The sequence below is a fragment of the Microchirus variegatus genome (genome assembly GCF_963457635.1).
Source record: "Microchirus variegatus genome assembly, chromosome: 11".
NCBI classification, from domain to species: domain Eukaryota; kingdom Metazoa; phylum Chordata; class Actinopteri; order Pleuronectiformes; family Soleidae; genus Microchirus; species Microchirus variegatus.
Window position 1 is genome coordinate 24,102,931 of NC_139812.1, and position 18,804 is coordinate 24,121,734.

General features: G+C 43.0%; 1 protein-coding gene across 1 annotated transcript; it reads right to left on the bottom strand.

The window, feature by feature from the left end:
• Window positions 1-816: 816 nt before the first annotated feature.
• sfrp5 (secreted frizzled-related protein 5) lies at window positions 817-14,936 on the bottom strand (the record flags this gene model as incomplete). Its single annotated transcript, XM_083897848.1, has 3 exons — window positions 817-1,145; window positions 4,425-4,502; window positions 14,381-14,936. 3 exons carry the CDS (start codon window positions 14,934-14,936, stop codon window positions 817-819), a joined length of 963 nt encoding a protein of 320 aa, XP_083753974.1.
• Window positions 14,937-18,804: the final 3,868 nt, after the last annotated feature.

An 18,804-nucleotide genomic window follows, 5' to 3' on the forward strand; every position in this document is an offset into this window, starting at 1 on the left:
AGTACAAAAACAGGAGACATTTGAAGAGAGTGATAGTGGAACAAAATAGTGAAGACCAGAGACTTCTCATCCCAACACTGTTGGTTTCTGTCCAGAGTCTCTTTCTCTCTCTCTCTCTCTTTCATCCGTTTGTATTTTCAACTTGTTTTAAGGAAGACGTCTTCTCGGCCACGACCTCCTTCTCTCGCCACTTCAAAATACAAAAAAAAAAAATTCAAGTTACCCTCTTTCAGGCCACAAAAGCAACAAAAAAAAAACGGTGCTGTACAAAGTCAGTGAAAGCATCATCCAGTCTTTCTCGTTTCTATCCGTCGTCGTCGTCTTTCTTTCTTTCTTTCTTTCTTTCCCAGCAGGAATAAAAGGGGAAAAAAGCCAGTTTTCTTATGATCTATTATTGTTCTGAATCACCTACTTTTACATTTATTAAATCATGCAGTTTGAAAGTGGATCATCTCTGCTTTGACAGAAACAAACCCTGTCTTCTCTTCTCAGCTTCTCCATGTTTGTCTCATTGCCTACAATCAAACCTGTCTTTCCAATAGTTACCTCAAATTTTTTATTTTTCCTACCTCTAGAGATGCTGCGGTTGTGCTTGTATTGATAAAGATGTACGATAGACACAAATGATTGGATCTGCTATAAAGGAAAGGAGGACCCTACTCTGTATGTTTCTTTTTTCTTCCTGATTCTTATAAACGTGGGGACACATCATAGCTTCTCCAACGTTAATATCTCTGCTGGGGTTTTTAGGGGGGGAATGCATAAGTGGGAAAAAGAAGAAGAAGAAGAAGAATGATTTAATGGAGTGTGAAGGTGTCACTGGAAGACGGTGTGGTAGGTGGGACACTGGTGGGACTTCATGTACTTGACGGCAAACTTGAGCTCCTTGCTCTTCTTGTCCCACTTGTGAATGGACATGAGCAGCAGCTGCTGGTCCACTTTGCGGCCCATGATGAGGAAGTTGGAGTTGAGGCTGTCGAGCTGCGCGCACGGGCAGTTGGCGCCGTTCTTGATGTACAGCGTCAGCTTCTTCAGGTCCTTCTTCCTCAGCATGCCCTGCTTCAGCACGCGCTTCTTCTTCTGGGCGGCGATCAGCTTGCGGTCTCCCTTCTCCTTCTTCACCTCCTTAATCTTCATCTTGAGGGCTGAGGATGAACGAAGAGAAGCACACACACACACATTTATACTCAGAAAACTGTTCACGTGTCATTGTCCTTCCGTTGTTTCCTCTGCGTTGAGCAGCTGAGACATTGTGCTGTGCCAGTGAGAGAAGGAGCTATTTTAAGCCTCTCTATATCATCGATTAACCTCGTCACCCAGCATACAAATGCAAAAATACACCCTGTATGTACAGTATGTGTGTATGTCTGACTTGGGGAAAACCTATAAGCAGTGAAAAAGGCATTTATGGAGTTACAGCAGAGGATTTAGCTTTGACTTATTGTCTCAAGTGTCAAATCCTCAGTATGGACGAAGATCCACTTGGTCTTTTCTTGAAGCACTTTTTTGTAAAGTTGCCTATGCCACACAATAATTAGGCTATGTTTACCCTTGCACGGGTATTTTTGGAGACTTTCCCCCTGCGTTTGTGCCTTTCGTTTACACACAAACGTCGATTTTGCCTCTGAAAACGATTCTAAAAACTCCGGCAAAAGTGGAGATTTTGTATGAATGGAGAAAAACAGAGTTTTAGGCAATCTATGCTCCATAAATGCGACCTTTTTACATTTGTTTGTGATCATTTTTACGTTTGCATTTGCAAATACAGCTCCTATATTACGTAGAGGAGCATACATTGAGGTCAGTCGTTGTTGTTGTTGATGAGAATTCTGATTGGCTCGTACGGCTTTCTCCTTCTTCCTACACTGCCGCCTACAGGCTTGGCGTAGTTACGATGGCTCTCGACAGCTTATTTACACTAGCGTAAACGTAGCCTTAGCCGATCGACTCCCAGCTCCCTCCACTTGCTACTGAAGATCATGTTGAGACACTTTTATTGTGAAATATTTGCCGGACCAGAGAGGCTGTGTGTATATGGATTATATTAAACCAAAACGAATGACATATAACATTAGCCTAACCATTTTAGATGTGTTTTAATGTAGAAATGGCGATATGGTTTGGTTGGTTTTGGTTTTTAAGTCTTAAATAACGCGATCTTGACTCAAATGAGTCAAATTTGTGGATACCGTTTGTCTTAGAGGACAAGCGCAGAACAGAAAACCTCTGTGATTTCAACAAAATTAGGTTTATCAACCCAAATCAAGACGTGTATCTGTTTTTTGAAGGATTCAAATTGAACTTTCAAGCAATGACGAGTGGAATTCTCAGGGGGGTGAACATTTGGTGCAGGGTCAGCATGAAACATCGCTAGTATGTACCCAAGTCTGCTGGATGAGTGCCAATTTCACAACATCTCGCCTGCTTGTCTGCAGTTGCATAAACACTCTGATATGTGTACAGTACATGTGAAGTGATAGCATGTTAAAGAAGGAATGTGTGTGTGTGTGTGTGTTGATTTGCCTTTAGTGCATCCTGATTCCTTCACTGAGGACATGTGTTCCTGTGCTGCAGTTGCGTGCTAACGTGGGTGCACTTGTGAATGAATGCATTCATGGTGCGGTGAATGTTCAGCAACGATAGGAAGGTTTTTTGCAGGTAATGCATGATGAGAAGAGAAGGTGGGAGATGAGCGCTGTCATTTTGAGGTACGGCAGATTTGCTTTGAGCTAAATCGAGAACCCTCCCTTGGTTTTTTACCATTGCTGCACGATGGTACGTCAAAGAAAAGTGGTGTGAAACTAAAGAGCGTCCGAAGATGAATCGGTAACGGCATTCACGAGGCGTGAGATCAAACTGTAATCAGCTATCCGGGCCTGCGTAGGGTAGCAGTGGTGAGTCATTCTTGCCTTGATCTCCAGATACATATGTCACGGTTATCTCGACTTCTCAACTCATCCTCCAATAACATGTCTGGATATCTGACTTCGAGTGTAATCATGTAATTCACTCTAATGAAAAGAGGAAAAAAAGTGTGTTGCTTTTTATATCCGCGGATAAAAAAAAACACCCTCATGTTAAAAGATTGAGACGTGCAATCGAGCAATTTATCAAACAAAGTCGTGAGTAATTATAAAGGGATGAGTCTATGGTTTGGCTGTGGCCCAGACACACTGTGAGCAATGTGCACAGTGATGGATTTCTGTTGTCGTATGTGTTGCATCGGGCGATTCTGCGTTTGGGATTAATAACCACGTTAAAATGTAATACGCGGCGCTCGGAACATAGAGCGAGGATGTCAACGGCTCTGACGACTGTGGCGGCAAACGTCTGAGCTGCCGCGACGGGCCAAAAAGAGTCCACACGAGCAGAAGTTCACGGAGTAATTATTCTCGTCTGGCGTTGTGTACGTGGAAAGTCTGGGGAGAATGGTGTTAAATGGACAATGGGGGATTTGAAGCTTTATTATAAGAGGGGAAAATGAAATGCCTCGTGTCTTTAGCCATAAAAACGGTTCATCAATGTGCTGTACGTGGTTCGATGAAAGGAAAACAAAAACTTTTGAGTGAAACTGCAGCTGAGACGACTAATGATATTTGGATCATTTTCTCGACGACTGATTAGTTTGGTCAATAAAATAATGGTCAATCAATGCTTCCAAAAACCTCAGATATTCAGCTTTTTCAGTTTATTTCAGTTTATTAGATCCTTTGGAAGTTGCCTACGTCAGCTCTGAAGGGATAGTTCAGAATTTTGGACATAAGACCTATTTTCCAACTCAGCTGGTGTGATGGAGACGTTTTCAAGAAATTTCATTCAGTTCTTCCAGTTGCCGAGTTCGCTGATGCTATGGCTAGCGCAAGTCAATGGTACACGTTAGCATTGGCATTAAAGACACTCTTACCGACTCCACAGTGCACCAGAGGCAAATCAATTGTCACGGCAGACTATTGATGTACATATCTGTGTTGATAGAATGTTTGAAATAAAACCAACTTTGCAATTAGAAGGATTTATGTCTCAGCAGCAGCAGCAGCAGCGCGTCATACTTACTGTTAGGCTATGGCAGCGGCGGACTGATTCCGCTGCTGCTGAGAAATAGTCCCTCAAAATAGATGATTCATGCAATGCGATTGTTTCAAATATTATTCCATCAACACAGATATGTACATTGATAGTCTGCTGTTGCAATTAATTTGCCTCGGGTGCACTGTGGAGTCGGTATTATAATGCCAATGCTAACGTGTACCATTTACTTGCGCTAGCCATAGCACCGGCGAGCTCGGCAACTAGAAGAACTGAATGAAATTTCTTGAAAACATCTCCAGACGTCTCCATCACACCGGCTGGGTTGGAAAATAGGTCTTATGTCCAAAATTCCGAACTATCCCTTTAACTCTATAATCCTGTAACTATATACTCACCAAAGTCACTCGCGCAGTAATGCTCCATGATGTTGTCTGCTTTCATCTCGTTGTCACATGGAGGGCACACCTTCGACACTGCGGGGGGGGGAAAGAAAAAGTCATTACTCCACTGAAGCACTTCTAAAACCAGATTAGTGAATATCTAACGGCTAAGTTGAGGTCTTTTTTTTTGTAGTCAAGTACTGTACAGTCGGCAAATCCCCCGCGCGCCTGTGTCGGTATGAAATCGCTAAGCCCTGACCACTTGTCAGGCACTTATTTGCAGCCCCCTCGACTTGTCAGGGATGATTTGCTGCGGAGTGAATATATAGAGTCCAGCAGGGCTGACTGATGTTTGCCCTGCAATTACACCCGGGGAAAATGTTTTTATTCTGGCTGTTGTATATTTTGGTGGTGCAGGCGTGGTCAAGGTAAACGCTGCAGCAGCAGCAGCAGCAGCAGCAGCAGCAGCAGCAGCCGGACAGGGTGAAAAGTGATTCAGTAAACAGACAGGGCCGGCGTTTAGGCCGCACAGCAACCACACATTGTGAAACAGCAACAAGTTCAATTTATTTTTAACTGAAAAAAAATGTATGGGGGCTGGCTGCTCAAAAGTGTGCATAAATAAGGGTTTCAGGGTATCTGGAAAACACGAGATAGGCAATTATATTGTGTATAAGTCACATGAATGATGATAAATAAATACTGAAAAGGTCCTCTGTGTGACATTTAGGGCGGGGTTTATTGACAGAAACTGACTATACTAGCCATAGTAGCTTTAAAGTAATAATCATTTGGTTTTGGTTAAGGGCCTTGTTTAAGGAGGTGCACCATCATGTGCTGCCATATTTCTACAGGAGCCTCAATGGAAAAACCAGCTACAGTGTGCGTTGTGTTAGAGTTAGAGTTAGGGTTAGGGTTGCCTTTTGAAATAAAAGTCTACTCGACAAATAAAGAACAACATCCTTCAGCAACCTGAATGAAAAAAACGGCTACAGAGTGCGTTGGGTTAGGGTTGCCTTTTGAAACAGAAGTCTACTAAACAAACAAAGAACAACAGCCATCAGGAACCTGAATGAAAAAAACGGCTACAGAGTGCGTTGGGTAAGGGTTAAGGTTGCCTTTGGAAACAGAAGTCTACTAGGGTTTGGGTAAGAGTTGACTTTTGAAAGTGAAGTCTACTCGAAAAACAAAGAACAACATCCTTCAGGAACCTGTATGAAAAAAACAGCTACAGTGTGCGTTGGGTTAGAGCTCGGGTTAGGGTAAGGGTTGCCTTTTGAAACAGAGGTCTACGCAACAAACAAAGAACAACATCTTTTAGGAGCCTGAATGGAAAAACCTGCTACAGTGTGCATTGGGTTAGGGTTAGAGCTAGGGTTAGGGTTGCCTTTTGAAACAGAAGTCTACTCGACAAACAAAGAACAACAACATCTTTTAGGAGCCTGAAAGGACAAACCCGCTACAGTGTGCGTTGGGTTAAAGTTAGAGCTAGGGTTAGGGTTAGAGCTAGGGTTAGGGTTGCCTTTTGAAGCAGACAACTAGACAAACAAAGAAGAAGGAACATCTTTTTGGAGCCTGAATGGACAAACCAGCTACAGTGTGTGTTGGGTTAGGGTTTCCTTTTGAAACAGAGGCCTAATAGACAAACAAAGAAGAACAACAACATCCTTCCTTGCATGTGAAGGCCAACACAGTTCCCTGACACACTGCAATCTGCAGTTTCACCACAAGACGTCACTAATTCTTACACCCTGGCCTGGACTTTTAAACATACTATGTTTTTAATGTCTCTTTGTTTTGGGTTTGATATTCAGACACTAGGGTAAATAATTTAACCTCTTGACGCCCCCGTTTAAAACATTTTCTGCAACTACGATTCTTACGACAAGGATTAATGAACTAAAATTAAAATCTGAAGAAAAGTCATATTTAAAATCAAACGTTAACATAATCATTTCAAACCAACTGCAATCCCTGTCATCCCAAAGTGTAAAAACATTGAAAAGTGTTTTAACGTATGGTCAATTACACTGACATTTACTTATGTCCTCAGTCTCTTCAGCATCTCAGCATCCACCTCTGCTTCATGCTAAATTGCATTTTTCCAAAGGCTCTTCAATATAAAAATGTTATGACAAGTATTTTTTAAACCCTGTGTAATCCCAGAGGAAGTGGTCGTACAGCACACATCAAATATCAGTCTCCACGTAACATAACATAGCTTAAGGCCCGACTGAGACTGAGAGAGCAAGGTATAAACAAGGTCATGGGGGGGGAGGAGTCGTGTAAACATGTCCCGACACCATCTACACCTATACAGCAGCAAAAAACAACAACTCTGTGTGTCACATTAACTGACACACTCACAGGACTCTCCTCTAGCTCCTGGGTTAAAAGTCAGGGGTTCAAAGGTTATCACCCCGGCCCAAACCTCTATGTCTGGGCAGATAATGAGAATGGGGGGGGGGGGGGTCAAAGTTCAGCATGCTTCGCCACTCGAGGTCACGGGGAGGTGAACCCCCATTACCACAGCTGAGCGTATATATATATATATGTATGTATGTATGTATGTATGGTGTGGAGTTGAACCATGTTCTTGTCGAGTCACTGCCAGTTTTCTCCTTTGAGGACATGCAGGAGGACCTACGAGGCCTAACAGGGTCAGGGCCTGTGATTGTGTGGTGCTGACATGACGACTGGAGCAGGAGCATGGAAACACACACACACACACACACACACACACACACGGATTGAGAGACGCCAGAACTTCTCTGGATTTGTCTATTTTGAACGATCGCCTCGAAGCCATCGTGTCAACGCAGGAATTCACTCTGGTTTCACAGGGGTGGTATGTTATGTTATGTTGTTGGCGGGGGGCCCAGAGTGGTCCCTTCGCGAAACTCAGCTTATAGCCTGGAGTGAAGAAAAAAAAAAAAATACCGCAGCTTGGATGCTGCTGAGAAATCAATTAAGCGACGACTTCAGGCCCTCATCACTCTCAGGCCTGTGTCGCTGTCATGTTTCTGACCTCGCATTAATGTTCTTGTCTTGACTTTGAACTTGACCACCCTTTGTGTGCACTGCATTTGCGTCAACAGAAACTAGCGCTGGGCACGTCAACGGCGTTAAAGTTAACGTATGTCATGTTTACGTGACTCCGGATTGTTAAAATGAGACTCTAAAGTAACGCTAAACTTTAAAAACAGAGGCACACATACGCAGTTACACAGGTACGCTGGTTATTTGTAGCGCTGCTCTTTTCGTTTTATAAACAGACTGTTCCAGTTCGACTGTAGGCGCGCTAACGGCGCTAAAGGAGCTAACGGAGCTAACTGGAAAACGGCGCCTTGACTCTGGTGCCGTCACTCCGTCAAGGGACAACGGAGTCGGCAAGATCTGCGATTGGTCCTCAGGACAGGCCGAGATAACGCTGCTCTGTGCCGGCTCACAGTGCGCACTGAGCGTCCACAGAGGCGGAGCTGATCACCGTCGACAAAGTCGCTGCCAAACTATAAATACGTCATATCTGAATACACAAACCACATGTTTAGACTCTAAATGGCCGATTTCTCGCCTCTAATTATCTTAAAACTGCGTTCCGTGACACAGAAAAGTGAGAAACGGCAACTGTTTCAACAACAACAACAGTCTTTGTCTCTCGGACGCCATTGCTCACTGTAGCCAAAAGCACAACAACCTTGCGTAGCGACCCCTACTGATCGGGCAGGAAATTGCAGTGCGTATCCGTCACCACGACGCAGAAAAGTATGAAGGCTCGAGGGGTCTCCCTGGTTACGCAGTCGGAGAATTATAATGTGGCCTTTAGGCGTCGTTAACGTGCCCAGCACTAGCAGAAACATTAGTGTTGCCAATCACAGTGAAGAATTTCCTAATATTGTTTGAGGACGAGGACGTTTTGGATAAGAGTAGAAGAGACGGATGGGAGCGGTTTGGGCAGAAGGGAGGTGGTCGACTGTTGGAAAGTCTCGCTGTTAATCCTCAGAACTGTGAGCCAGAGTGGAAGTGACGTGTGGCGAGATTCCAGCTATTTAAACGGACTCGGCCGAGGTCAAGAACATTCTCTCCATGTCAGCCTCTGACCCCTGAAGTATCTGTTTGTCATTTGTCTTCCCGTTTTCTCTCTCCTCTGTCGTCCCGTCTTTTAAAGCTGCAGTGTGAAACAAATGATCTGCTACGTTTGAAGAGCGCTAATGAAGTCTGTCAGCTCCTCGTGATCCTCTCCATGTTTCTGTGAGAGAGGCAGAAGCTTCGAGTTTATGCGATTAACCCCAGTTTCCGCCATCTACCAATTATTGCAGTCAGTAGAGTCTCAGCTGCCGAGCAACCAAGTCAGAAAACGGAACCTAAAAGACCTCCGTATTTTGAATTTGAATGTAGTAACCGTTTTTGGCCACATTCTTACATATGGCACCTTCAAAGGTGGTTGCTCTGCAGTTGAGACTCTACTGACTGCAATGATTGGTAGACGTCTGTCGGTGGCGCCACATGCCAAAACGTGATTTCAAAACATAAACATGATTTACAGTCTGCAAAATATATATTTTTTCAACTGTACTGTTGTTGTTGGTGAGTTCGGTGTGTTTTATGAACATTATTCCTGAGTCTCTGTGACATATTAGGTGCATTTTATGGCCAGTTGCTTTAGATTTATAACATAATGCACCTTTAATATCACATGACATCAAAGACACCTTCTCGGTTCTACAGTTGGGAGGACATCTTGGTGACAGTATGTATAAAGCTACTGTTCTCCGTCACTAAAGATCAAAAGACGTCGCAGTATTGTCACGCGATCCCTGCCCTGTCTTCTCCTTGTCCCCTGCAGCACTTAGCGTCACACAGTTTTTGTGTTATGCTCGTGGTCGCTGTGTCATCACGCCTAAGTTGGGCCCTTAAAGTTATGAGCCAGCAACACTTGCGACATAAAATGGCGCCGTGCCTGAAGACGAAATGCGACTAACATCTGTTTAAACGCGGCATGCAGGCAGATAGAGGAGTTAAACAAGGCCCACAGGGGGACGGCCTCCCAGGGCCCCGAACACACAGCTCCACTCCTGGCATCCGTAGGAACCCTGTACAGAAGAGGAGGGAATAAGGGTCCAGGCAGTCTACCATGGCCTTTTCCCTTTCATATAGCTGCCAGGGCCACATGAGAAGTGTCCATTGTGCTGCTGGGGACCTGACAGTGCTGTAACTTACACTCATAACATCGTCCACACCTTGTTTTCTCCTGTTTAAAATGTGTGATGACATTAACCTTTACTTCCACTGATTATACCTGCACGTTTTGTTCTGATGCTGACTATTGATAAAGGTTAAATCCATGTGCTGGGAGTTGATGGATGGCACTGACTTTTGCCTCACACGCCTTTTTTTTTTGCTCCGTATTTAGTACCTGGATTTTCAGCCTTCTTTTTTTATTTTATCCATTTTTTTTTTTAACCCGCTACAGTGTGCGTTGGGTTAGGGTCAGAGATAGGGTTAGGGTTGCCTTTTGAAACAGAAGTCTACTCGACCAAACAAAGAAACAAAACGACATCCTTCTGGAGCATGAATGGAAAAACCAGTTACAGTGTTCATTGGGTTAGAGCTAGGGTTAGGGTTAGACCTATGGTTACTAGGGTTAGACCTATGGTTAGGGTTAGGGTTAGAGCTATGGTTAGAGTTAGGGATAGAGCTAGGGTTAGAGCTAGGGTTAAGGTAAGACCTATGGTTATGGTTAGAGCTATGGTAAGGGTTAGGGTTAGAGCTATGGTTAGAGTTAGGGATAGAGCTAGGGTTAGAGCTAGGGTTAGGGTAAGACCTATGGTTAGGGTTAGAGCTATGGTTAGGGTTAGAGCTATGGTAAGGGTTAGGGTTAGAGCTATGGTTAGACTTAGGGTTAGAGCTAGGGTAAGAGCTAGGGTTTGGGTTAGAGCTATGGTTAGAGTTAGGGATAGAGCTAGGGTTAGGGTTAGACCTATGGTTAGAGCAAGGGTTAGGGTTGCCTTTTGAAACAGACAACTAGACAAACAAAGAAGAAGAAACATCTTTTTGGAGCCTGAATGGACAAACCAGCTACAGTGTGCGTTGGGTTAGGGTTAGGGTTAGGGTTACCTTTTGAAACAGAAGTCTACTCGACAAACAAAGAAGAAGAGCAACATCCTTCCTTGCACTTGAAGGCCAACATAGTTCCCTGACACACTGCAATCTGCAGTTTCTGAGAGTTTATCCCTGGTGGAATTTCTACAGACTTGTGGTTCCTATACAGTATTTACACAAACACACATGCACCTTTAAAATCATCCTCACACACACAGTCTGAGCTCAGAGTGAACCTAACTCTGTACTTGTGCCCGTTTGCAGTGCCTTAATCTCTGATAATCCCCGGGTTTTAACAAAGTGTCAGCTCCTGACCCTGTGTGCTACAATGTTTTTACTGAATTCATTTTTACGTTGATTTATTATTTTAAAATGCAATCCAAGATGTGTTTTTCCCTCTCCGCTCTTTCTGAGCACAAACACAAAAATCCCCCTGTGTGGTTTCGTCTTGCATCACTTTCTGTAATCTGCCTCTGGTCATTATTGAATTAGATTGGATCAACAAACAATGGCCCGTTTGAAGCAGTGACAGCTTCTGCTGCCTTTTCATTTCTGTGAGCGAGTATGAGACTGAGCGTCCACCGTTCTCTTTAACGCACCAAACCAACAAACGTCTGTGAAGGTTCTCAGTCGTCCAGATCATAGTCATCTCTGGTATTTAGCTGTAGGCGACCGGACTTGCTTGAGTTAAAGATTCTTTCACCCCTCATCCAAGAGGCTTCTTCACTTCTGACTAAAAACAGCTATTTAACCTCTTGGGGCCAAAACCTGTCGTCCTGAGTTGTTAAGTCTCTTTCTCTGTGGAGCTCCCCCTACAGTTTAATTTGGGAGTACATGTACGTGTTTTGACAACACCACCGTACACACCCATCCATCCATCTATCATCCTATCATATACCGCTTTATCTTTTATCTTTTAGTATCGTTAAACTCACAGCTGAGTTCTGCTCCCTCCCGCTCTCTTGGCATGAACTAAACACAAGTTGTGGCTTCTCACCGTTCAAAAAACAACCTTGTCCAATCTTAACTTATTTTCTAATTTCTCGCTTCCTCTGACAACGTTTTTTTTTCAACTTATTTTTCTAAAATAATGCTATCACAAGCACCGGCTAGGGTCAGTAGCCCTGATGTTGCGGTAGGGGGAGAGGAGACAACATTTAACCATCACAATGATTCTGAAGTTGTTACATCAGGGTACAAATCCAGCATAGTTTCCCTTTAACCACACACTCACAGAGCACAAACCTCCACCAAGATTGCAAAACTTTAGTGTCAGTACCCTCCCTCATGTCACAAGATTAATCATTGTTATTTGCTGAAATCGTATCCAGATCACCACCAAAATCTCATCATTTCCTCTTTGGGCCATCAACTGCATCAGAAATGTAATTAAAAAATGTAAAAACATAACCTCCTTGGCAGAGGGTAATAAATCAAATAATAACATAAAGGAGCATTCAAACAAAATGGATGACAGTAAATGGTTAAAGGTAAGAAGTGGAACAGGAGAATAATGCACTGTTTTCTTTCTCCGTCCTTGTTAAAATCAGAGAGGCAAACACTTTATGCTGCAGGAAGCAGCTTTTTTCCTCCTCTTCCACACACTGTCTCTGCCTCTCTTTAGTCTCCTTTCACTCCTCTCCACTCTCCACGCTCTCTCACGGAACAATCGGACTCCGGCCTTTCCCGTTCTCTCCGTCTGCCTCTCTTGTCCTGTCATGTCGACTAATTAGCGGGAGCTCAGTAATTGGCCTTCTAGAGCTAATTGGCCTGCTTTGCTGCCAGACCCAACAAAGGCTAATCATGCGGGGGACACAGTGGGGACTGTCCCCCACTCCACTGTCTAAAAGTATCTCATCAACTCCCTCTCTTCCCCCTCTCAGCTTTTGTGAAGAGGCTGCTTAAGAAGCTGCAGTTACACACACACACACACACACACACACATTCTTGTACTTGCGGCATACTGAGGTCTGGGTTGCAGACAAAGTGAGGACCAGCATTTCCACTTTATAAATCAACACAATTACAAATATCTACTTCATGAATGACATCTACAAAGAACTACAGGTAACTTGCAGTACCATAAAATGTCTGCAGGTGGAACCCCAGAGCAAAAAGGGCTGGAAAACTTTTATTTAAATTTTTTTATTATTATTATTTTTGGTCAAAAATTTGAAAAAAAAAAAAAAAAGTAATACTATACTATGTCGTCCAAATTTTGAAAAAAAAAAATTACCCAAAATTTTTGGTCCAAAATTTGACAAAAACGTCATACTATATTATGTCGTCCAAAATTAGAAAAAAACAAAAAAAAAACAACTTTTGGTCCAAAATTTGACAAAAGCGTCATATTATACTATGTCGTCCAACATTTGATTCTTTTTTTTTTTTTTTTACAAATTGAGTATAGCATGTTTTCGCAACCTCAGGAAGTGATTTCAATGAAAACAAAGTGAGGACCGGCCAAAATGTCCTCACTTTGTTGGTTAAAAACCCTCACTGGTCCTCAGTTTGCCGCAAGTACAAGTACACACACACACACACACACACACACACACACACACACACACCAACGTCTGCGTTCAGTTCCCATTCATAGGTCCATTTGTTCCGCTTACTCGTTGTCTTAAATGAAAGATTATATAACTTTTTTTTCCCCACTTTAGATCTGTCTTAAAAACCTCAGTGAAGTCACGTTTCTTATTTTATCTTTGCTGTTCGCTTTATTGGCAGCAGTTTCTCTTGAGTTTGCATGCATGAGTTAAATTAAGACATTCTCCGCTCACTCGGCTGTAAGATTGATTGATTAGCTGTTGATGGTTGTCTGCTGATAACGGTGTGTGTGTGTGTGTGTGTGTGTGTGTGTGTGTGTCACCTTTGCAGTTATGGTTTGTTAAGAATCACAGTACATTTATCTTCGTGGTCTGGCCTCTGGAGACACTCCGTCTCCTGTGTGTCTCCCGTCAGCCTCTCCCTGAGGCGTATATACGTCTAAATGGACAGGGAGCTGAACACTGAACTGTCCAGAAACCCAGGTACTCCCCCCCCCCCCCCCCCCCCTCTAACCTCTCCTTGCCCCCCCCCCCCTCTCCCCGCTGACCCCTACCCTCACTCTCTGGTTAGTCTCTGGCTTTAAAAAGCTTTATCTGTGGTCATTGCAGTGCCGAGCCTCGCAGCCATTTCCAAGCTCTCTCTCGTTTTCTGACTCTGAACTCTCATCCGTCTTAGTCACGCTGTCACTGACGAGTCCTGAATTGTGTGGTGTAGAAAATGTGTTTTCGGTTAATGTGGGGTTTTCTCTACACAACACAACAGCAGTAGTAGATTTGTTCTTCTTTGTAATTTGCACAATATTACTTTTAGTGTACTTTTGTGCAAAATCATGGAGAATTGTCTTTGCATACTGTACAACCTCAAGTATTCCTAATATTTTGTATTTATTCAACTTGGACTGATTGTAATGTGATCTTGTCTCAGGAAAATGAAATTAGAGGTTGTCCAAAATGTCAAGTTTCGGCAGTGTAGAGAATGTGTTAATGTGGGGTTTTCTCTACACAACACAACAGCAGTAGTAGATGTTTCCTTCTTTTGTAATTTGCACAATATAACTTTTAGCGTACTTTTGTCCTTGAAAGATCTGCGAAGATCGTCAACATCGTGGAGAATCGTCTTTGCATACTGTACAACCTCAAGTATTCCTAATATTTTGTATTTATTGAACGCGGGAAAATTAAATTAGAGGTTGTATAAAATGTAAAGTTTTGGCAGAAACACGTCCTACCTGCTTCCATGATTTAGTTGATTGACATTTTTAGTATCTATACTAAAACGTTATGTTCTGGATATAACGTGCTCGTATCCGCCCCTACCTGGTGGCTGCGTCGCGTGGTTCCCCGTGAACTGCATGGGGATGCAGAGGTCGTTATCGATGGGGAACTTATCGCAGGTCAGCATCTCCGGCCAGGGGAAGCCGTAGGTCTCCATCACCGGCGCGCAGCCGTCCCTCACGGCCTCGCACAGCGAGCGGCACGGGTAGATGGGTCGGTCGAGGCACACGGGCGCAAACAGGGAGCACAGGAACACCTGGGTGTCGGCGTGGCACCGCTTGGCCAGCAGGGGCACCCAGCTCCCCGCCTGCTGCTTGACCTCTGGCATGGTCTCGTGGTCCAGGAGGTTGGGCAGCCGCATCTTCTTGTAGCCCACGTTGTGGCACAGGCGCAGGTCGGCCGGTATGTCCACGCACTGCGGCTGCTTGGTGTAGAAGCGGCCGTTGTGGAAGTTGTCCGCCTGCCAGCTGTAGTAGTCGTACTCGTCTGCGGCCGAGGCGACGGCGAGCAGCGAGAGGGAGAGCAGCGTCAGGCCCAGTGCCAAGCTGAAGGAGCCCTGGGTTAATGCCCACCTGTGGCTCTTTTGTCCGCGTGCCATGCCTCTCTGAGCTCGGACAAACAACTTTCTTTTTTTTTTTTTTTTTGTATCCAAAATCTCCAAAGTGACTCAGTGACAACAAAATGCACAGAGAAGAAAGAAATGAGTGGGGCTGCTCTTACAAGCTGTAATCCCTTTTTCTCTCTCCCGAGCGTGGATGCAGCAGATTTGTAAAAAAAAAACAAAAAACTGTTTAATTCCCTTTTTTTCCCTGGAGAATCAGCGCTGTTCACCTCCCTAACAACACCTCCACACGTGTATCTGTGTATGTGTGTGTGTGTGTGTGTGGGGAAGTTGCACTCGAGGAAAGGTGAGTCGCACGAGTCGGACGAGCTTATTCTGTAACTTTCCCTGTGCACAGTTGCTGTCCTCTGCCTGTGGTGGAACTGTCTTCCCCTGCTCTGTCTATCACTCTGCAGCTGTAATAAGGAGCACCTTGGTTTTAAGAGGCAGTAGTGGCTGCTTTTTTTTTTCCTTTTACAGCTGCCTGCCCCCTAACAAGCTCCCAGACCACTCACCTTCCTACTGGCCTCCCCTGGACTCACTCACAACAGCCTCAGCCAATCACAGCAGTGGGGGGGCGGATCCCAGTGGCTGTCAGGACACTCCCCCCTGCCCCTTATCCCCAATAAACCCCTCCTTTAGTACAAGTTAACATGAGAAACAGAGAACAAGATCAAACTAAGTTTCCCCAGCTGCACTTTTGTGTTAATATGGATGATACGTACTGGATTCTCTGGTAAGGGAGAGTTCATGTAGCCTTTAAACATTCATGTCATAACACGGTCATAAAGAAAACTATGATCTAGTGTGATCGTAAAAGGCAAGAATTCACTTTACTGTATATAAAAATGGACATATGTCTTCTTATTTAAAGAGTGAATCCCTGGAAGTAACATGGACCATAGGAGCCATATTTTGTACTTTTTTCTGCCCTAGAAGTGGTATGGATATGGTCGGTAGCCACCAGGGGGCGACTCTGAATGGGGAAAATGAACGTCCGTAAACAGTTTCCTGAGGACTTGGTCATCGCAAACGCTACAATAGAACATGATGTTAAATTTGTGAATTGGTACCAACAGGTACCATATTTTGTACTTTTTTTTTTTTATCATAGTTTGTGGGCATTTGAAAAGGAGGCAGAAATGTAACATCATGTTCTGCCAAAACACAGAAGAAGAATTTAGTTTATGGTATATACAAAAAAAAGGACGTAGTCTTCTTATTTGAAGAGTGAATCCCTGGAAGTAATATGGAAATGGCAGGTTGCCACCAGGGGGCGACGCTGAATGGGGAAAATGAACGTAGGTAAACTTTTTTCCTGGGGACTTAGTTGTCGCAAATACTAGTTTAAGTCTTCTTCAATAGAATATGATGTTAATTTTGTAATTTGCTACCAACAGGTACCATATTTTGTACTTTTTTTTTAATCATAGATTGAGGACATTGCAACAGGAGGCAGAAATGTAACATCATTTTCTGCCAAAACACAGAAGAAGAATTCAGTTTACTGTATATAAAAATATAAAAAATGGACTCACTCTTCTTATCTGAAGAGTAAAGCCCTAGAAGTATTGTGGACATAGCCGGTAGCCACCAGGGGGCGACGCTGAATGGGGAAAATGAACGTCCGTAAACATTTTCTTGGCAACTTAGTCGTCGCAAATGTTCGTTTAAGTCTTCTGCAATAGAACGTGACGTTAAATTTGTAAAATTTGGTACCATATTTTCTACTTTTTTCTTATTATAGTTTGAGGACATTGAAAATGGAGGCAGAAATGTAACATCATGGCTGCCAGAAGAAGTGTGATTACAGGCAGGATCTGCTGCAGATCGTCCCCCTACAGGTGGTTTTAGGTGTTTTTTTACCCCCTACGCTATGCAAGTAACGGTGGCTGTGAATGGGGGCAGCGCTCCTGCAGCCTTTGTCTCTTTCCGTCAGCGCTGCTGACTCAGTGAGAGCCAATTTTTCCTCAATGGGTCATTTTCAGATTGAATAGCGCTGTAGCGTTGTGGGCAGGATGTGGGATTCATGGTTCACACACAGGGTGTTCCTGCATCTCGCATTGTGATCTGTGTGTTGCACATTAATGCTTTTCCTCATGTGACTGAATCCCTGAATGCGGGTTCATTTCTTTCTTTTTTTGCTGCATGGTGCAAGCGACCATTGCATCGAGATTAAGACATAAGATAAGCAGAAATTGACTGTGTATATGGATACTATTAAAACTAACATGAAGTCAATTATTTTTATTGCAGTACAAGGAGGAGTAAGGAGTCTGGGAAAGTGTGTGTGTGTGTGTGTCTTGCAGACAGTTCGAGGTGAATCAGGGAGAGTATTGTTTTTTTTTGCCTGTAGCATAGAAGATAAAATTCCAGAAACAGCAGTGTGTCCATAAAATCTAATTCAATAAGATGAAATAAAAGATAACAGAAAAATGTGGTTTGATATCAGGTGATACCAGGAGCATCAGTAAAGACCCTCAAGTCATCGTGATTCAAGCTCCCATATAGTTTTATAGTCTTTTATTTATATATATATGACACTGGAGTTGAACATGATTCAACCTTATATATTTCAGCTACAGTTAAAATCCCTGCTGAAGCATTGAAGTGTTCAGAGTCATTTTTTATGGAGACCAAAAAAAGCTGCCAACAGAGCAAAGAAGCTCAGTTTTCAGACCCTGCACAAATCACCTATACATATTTGTGTGTGTTTTCCATTAAAAGTCACACTTTTATTCATCAAAAGAGTTGCAAAACGAATGGAAAATATAGTCAAGACATCGACGAGATTAGAAATAATGATTTTTATTCCGAATAATTTCGTCATAGAACCGGCAAAACTGTTTTCAGCTGTGCTAACATCATTGCATGAGGGTTTTAAAATCATCCAATAGTCTTCTAACGCCATTAGCAAACACAATGTACCATTAGAACACTGGAAATGAGCCTCTATACACCTATGTACATATTCCATTAAAAACCAGACGTTTGCAGCTAGAATAGTCGTTTACCACATTAACTCTTTAAGGTACACAAAAGAAAAGAAAAAAAGCAAAGGAAAAATTATTTCTTTTGAATTATTTTGTTTTATTTACTTATGATAACAATAACGACAATCAATATACAGTATATATATATATTTCTTTTTTTAATTAGACCCTACAGTATTTCAGATACATTCCTCTACCAAACGGTTGAGACGTCTGTTCATAATAAACCTGGTTTGCATAATTCATAAAGTACAACATTCACAACAAGTCTCATTAATTTAGTGTTAGTGAGTTCAGCTTGATGTATTTTTCAATGAGATACAGTGACTTAAAGTGTGGTCGACCAAATGGTTGAGTAGTACCTTAAAGGGTTAACAATGTATAGAGTGTATTTCTGATTATTTTAATGTTATATTCATTCAAAAATAAGTGACATAAGTGACCCCAAACTTTTGAACAGTTGTGTATTTGCTTAAAGTCAAGCACTCATCATCATCATCATCAGGGGTGACCCTGGTTTACAGCTAGAATAGTCGTTTACCACATTAACAATGTATAGAGTGTATTTCTGATTCATTTAATGTAATATTCGTTGGAAAAAAAGTGCTTTTCCTTCCAAAATAAGGACATTTCTAAGTGAGCCCAAACTTTTTGAACAGTAGTGTATATATGAAAAAACATAGTTGAGTGAATGTTTTAGGTTAACATCTAAAAAGCTGCTAATTGACCACATTTCCTCACCCCCCATCTCCTCCATCGCTGCGGCGTTCACACGTAGAAAGCGCTCTGCTCTGCTCTGCTCTGCTCTGCTCTGCTCGACCTTTGCGCTGCAGCTAATCAATATTACCCCGCGGCTAATAATCTCTTGGCCT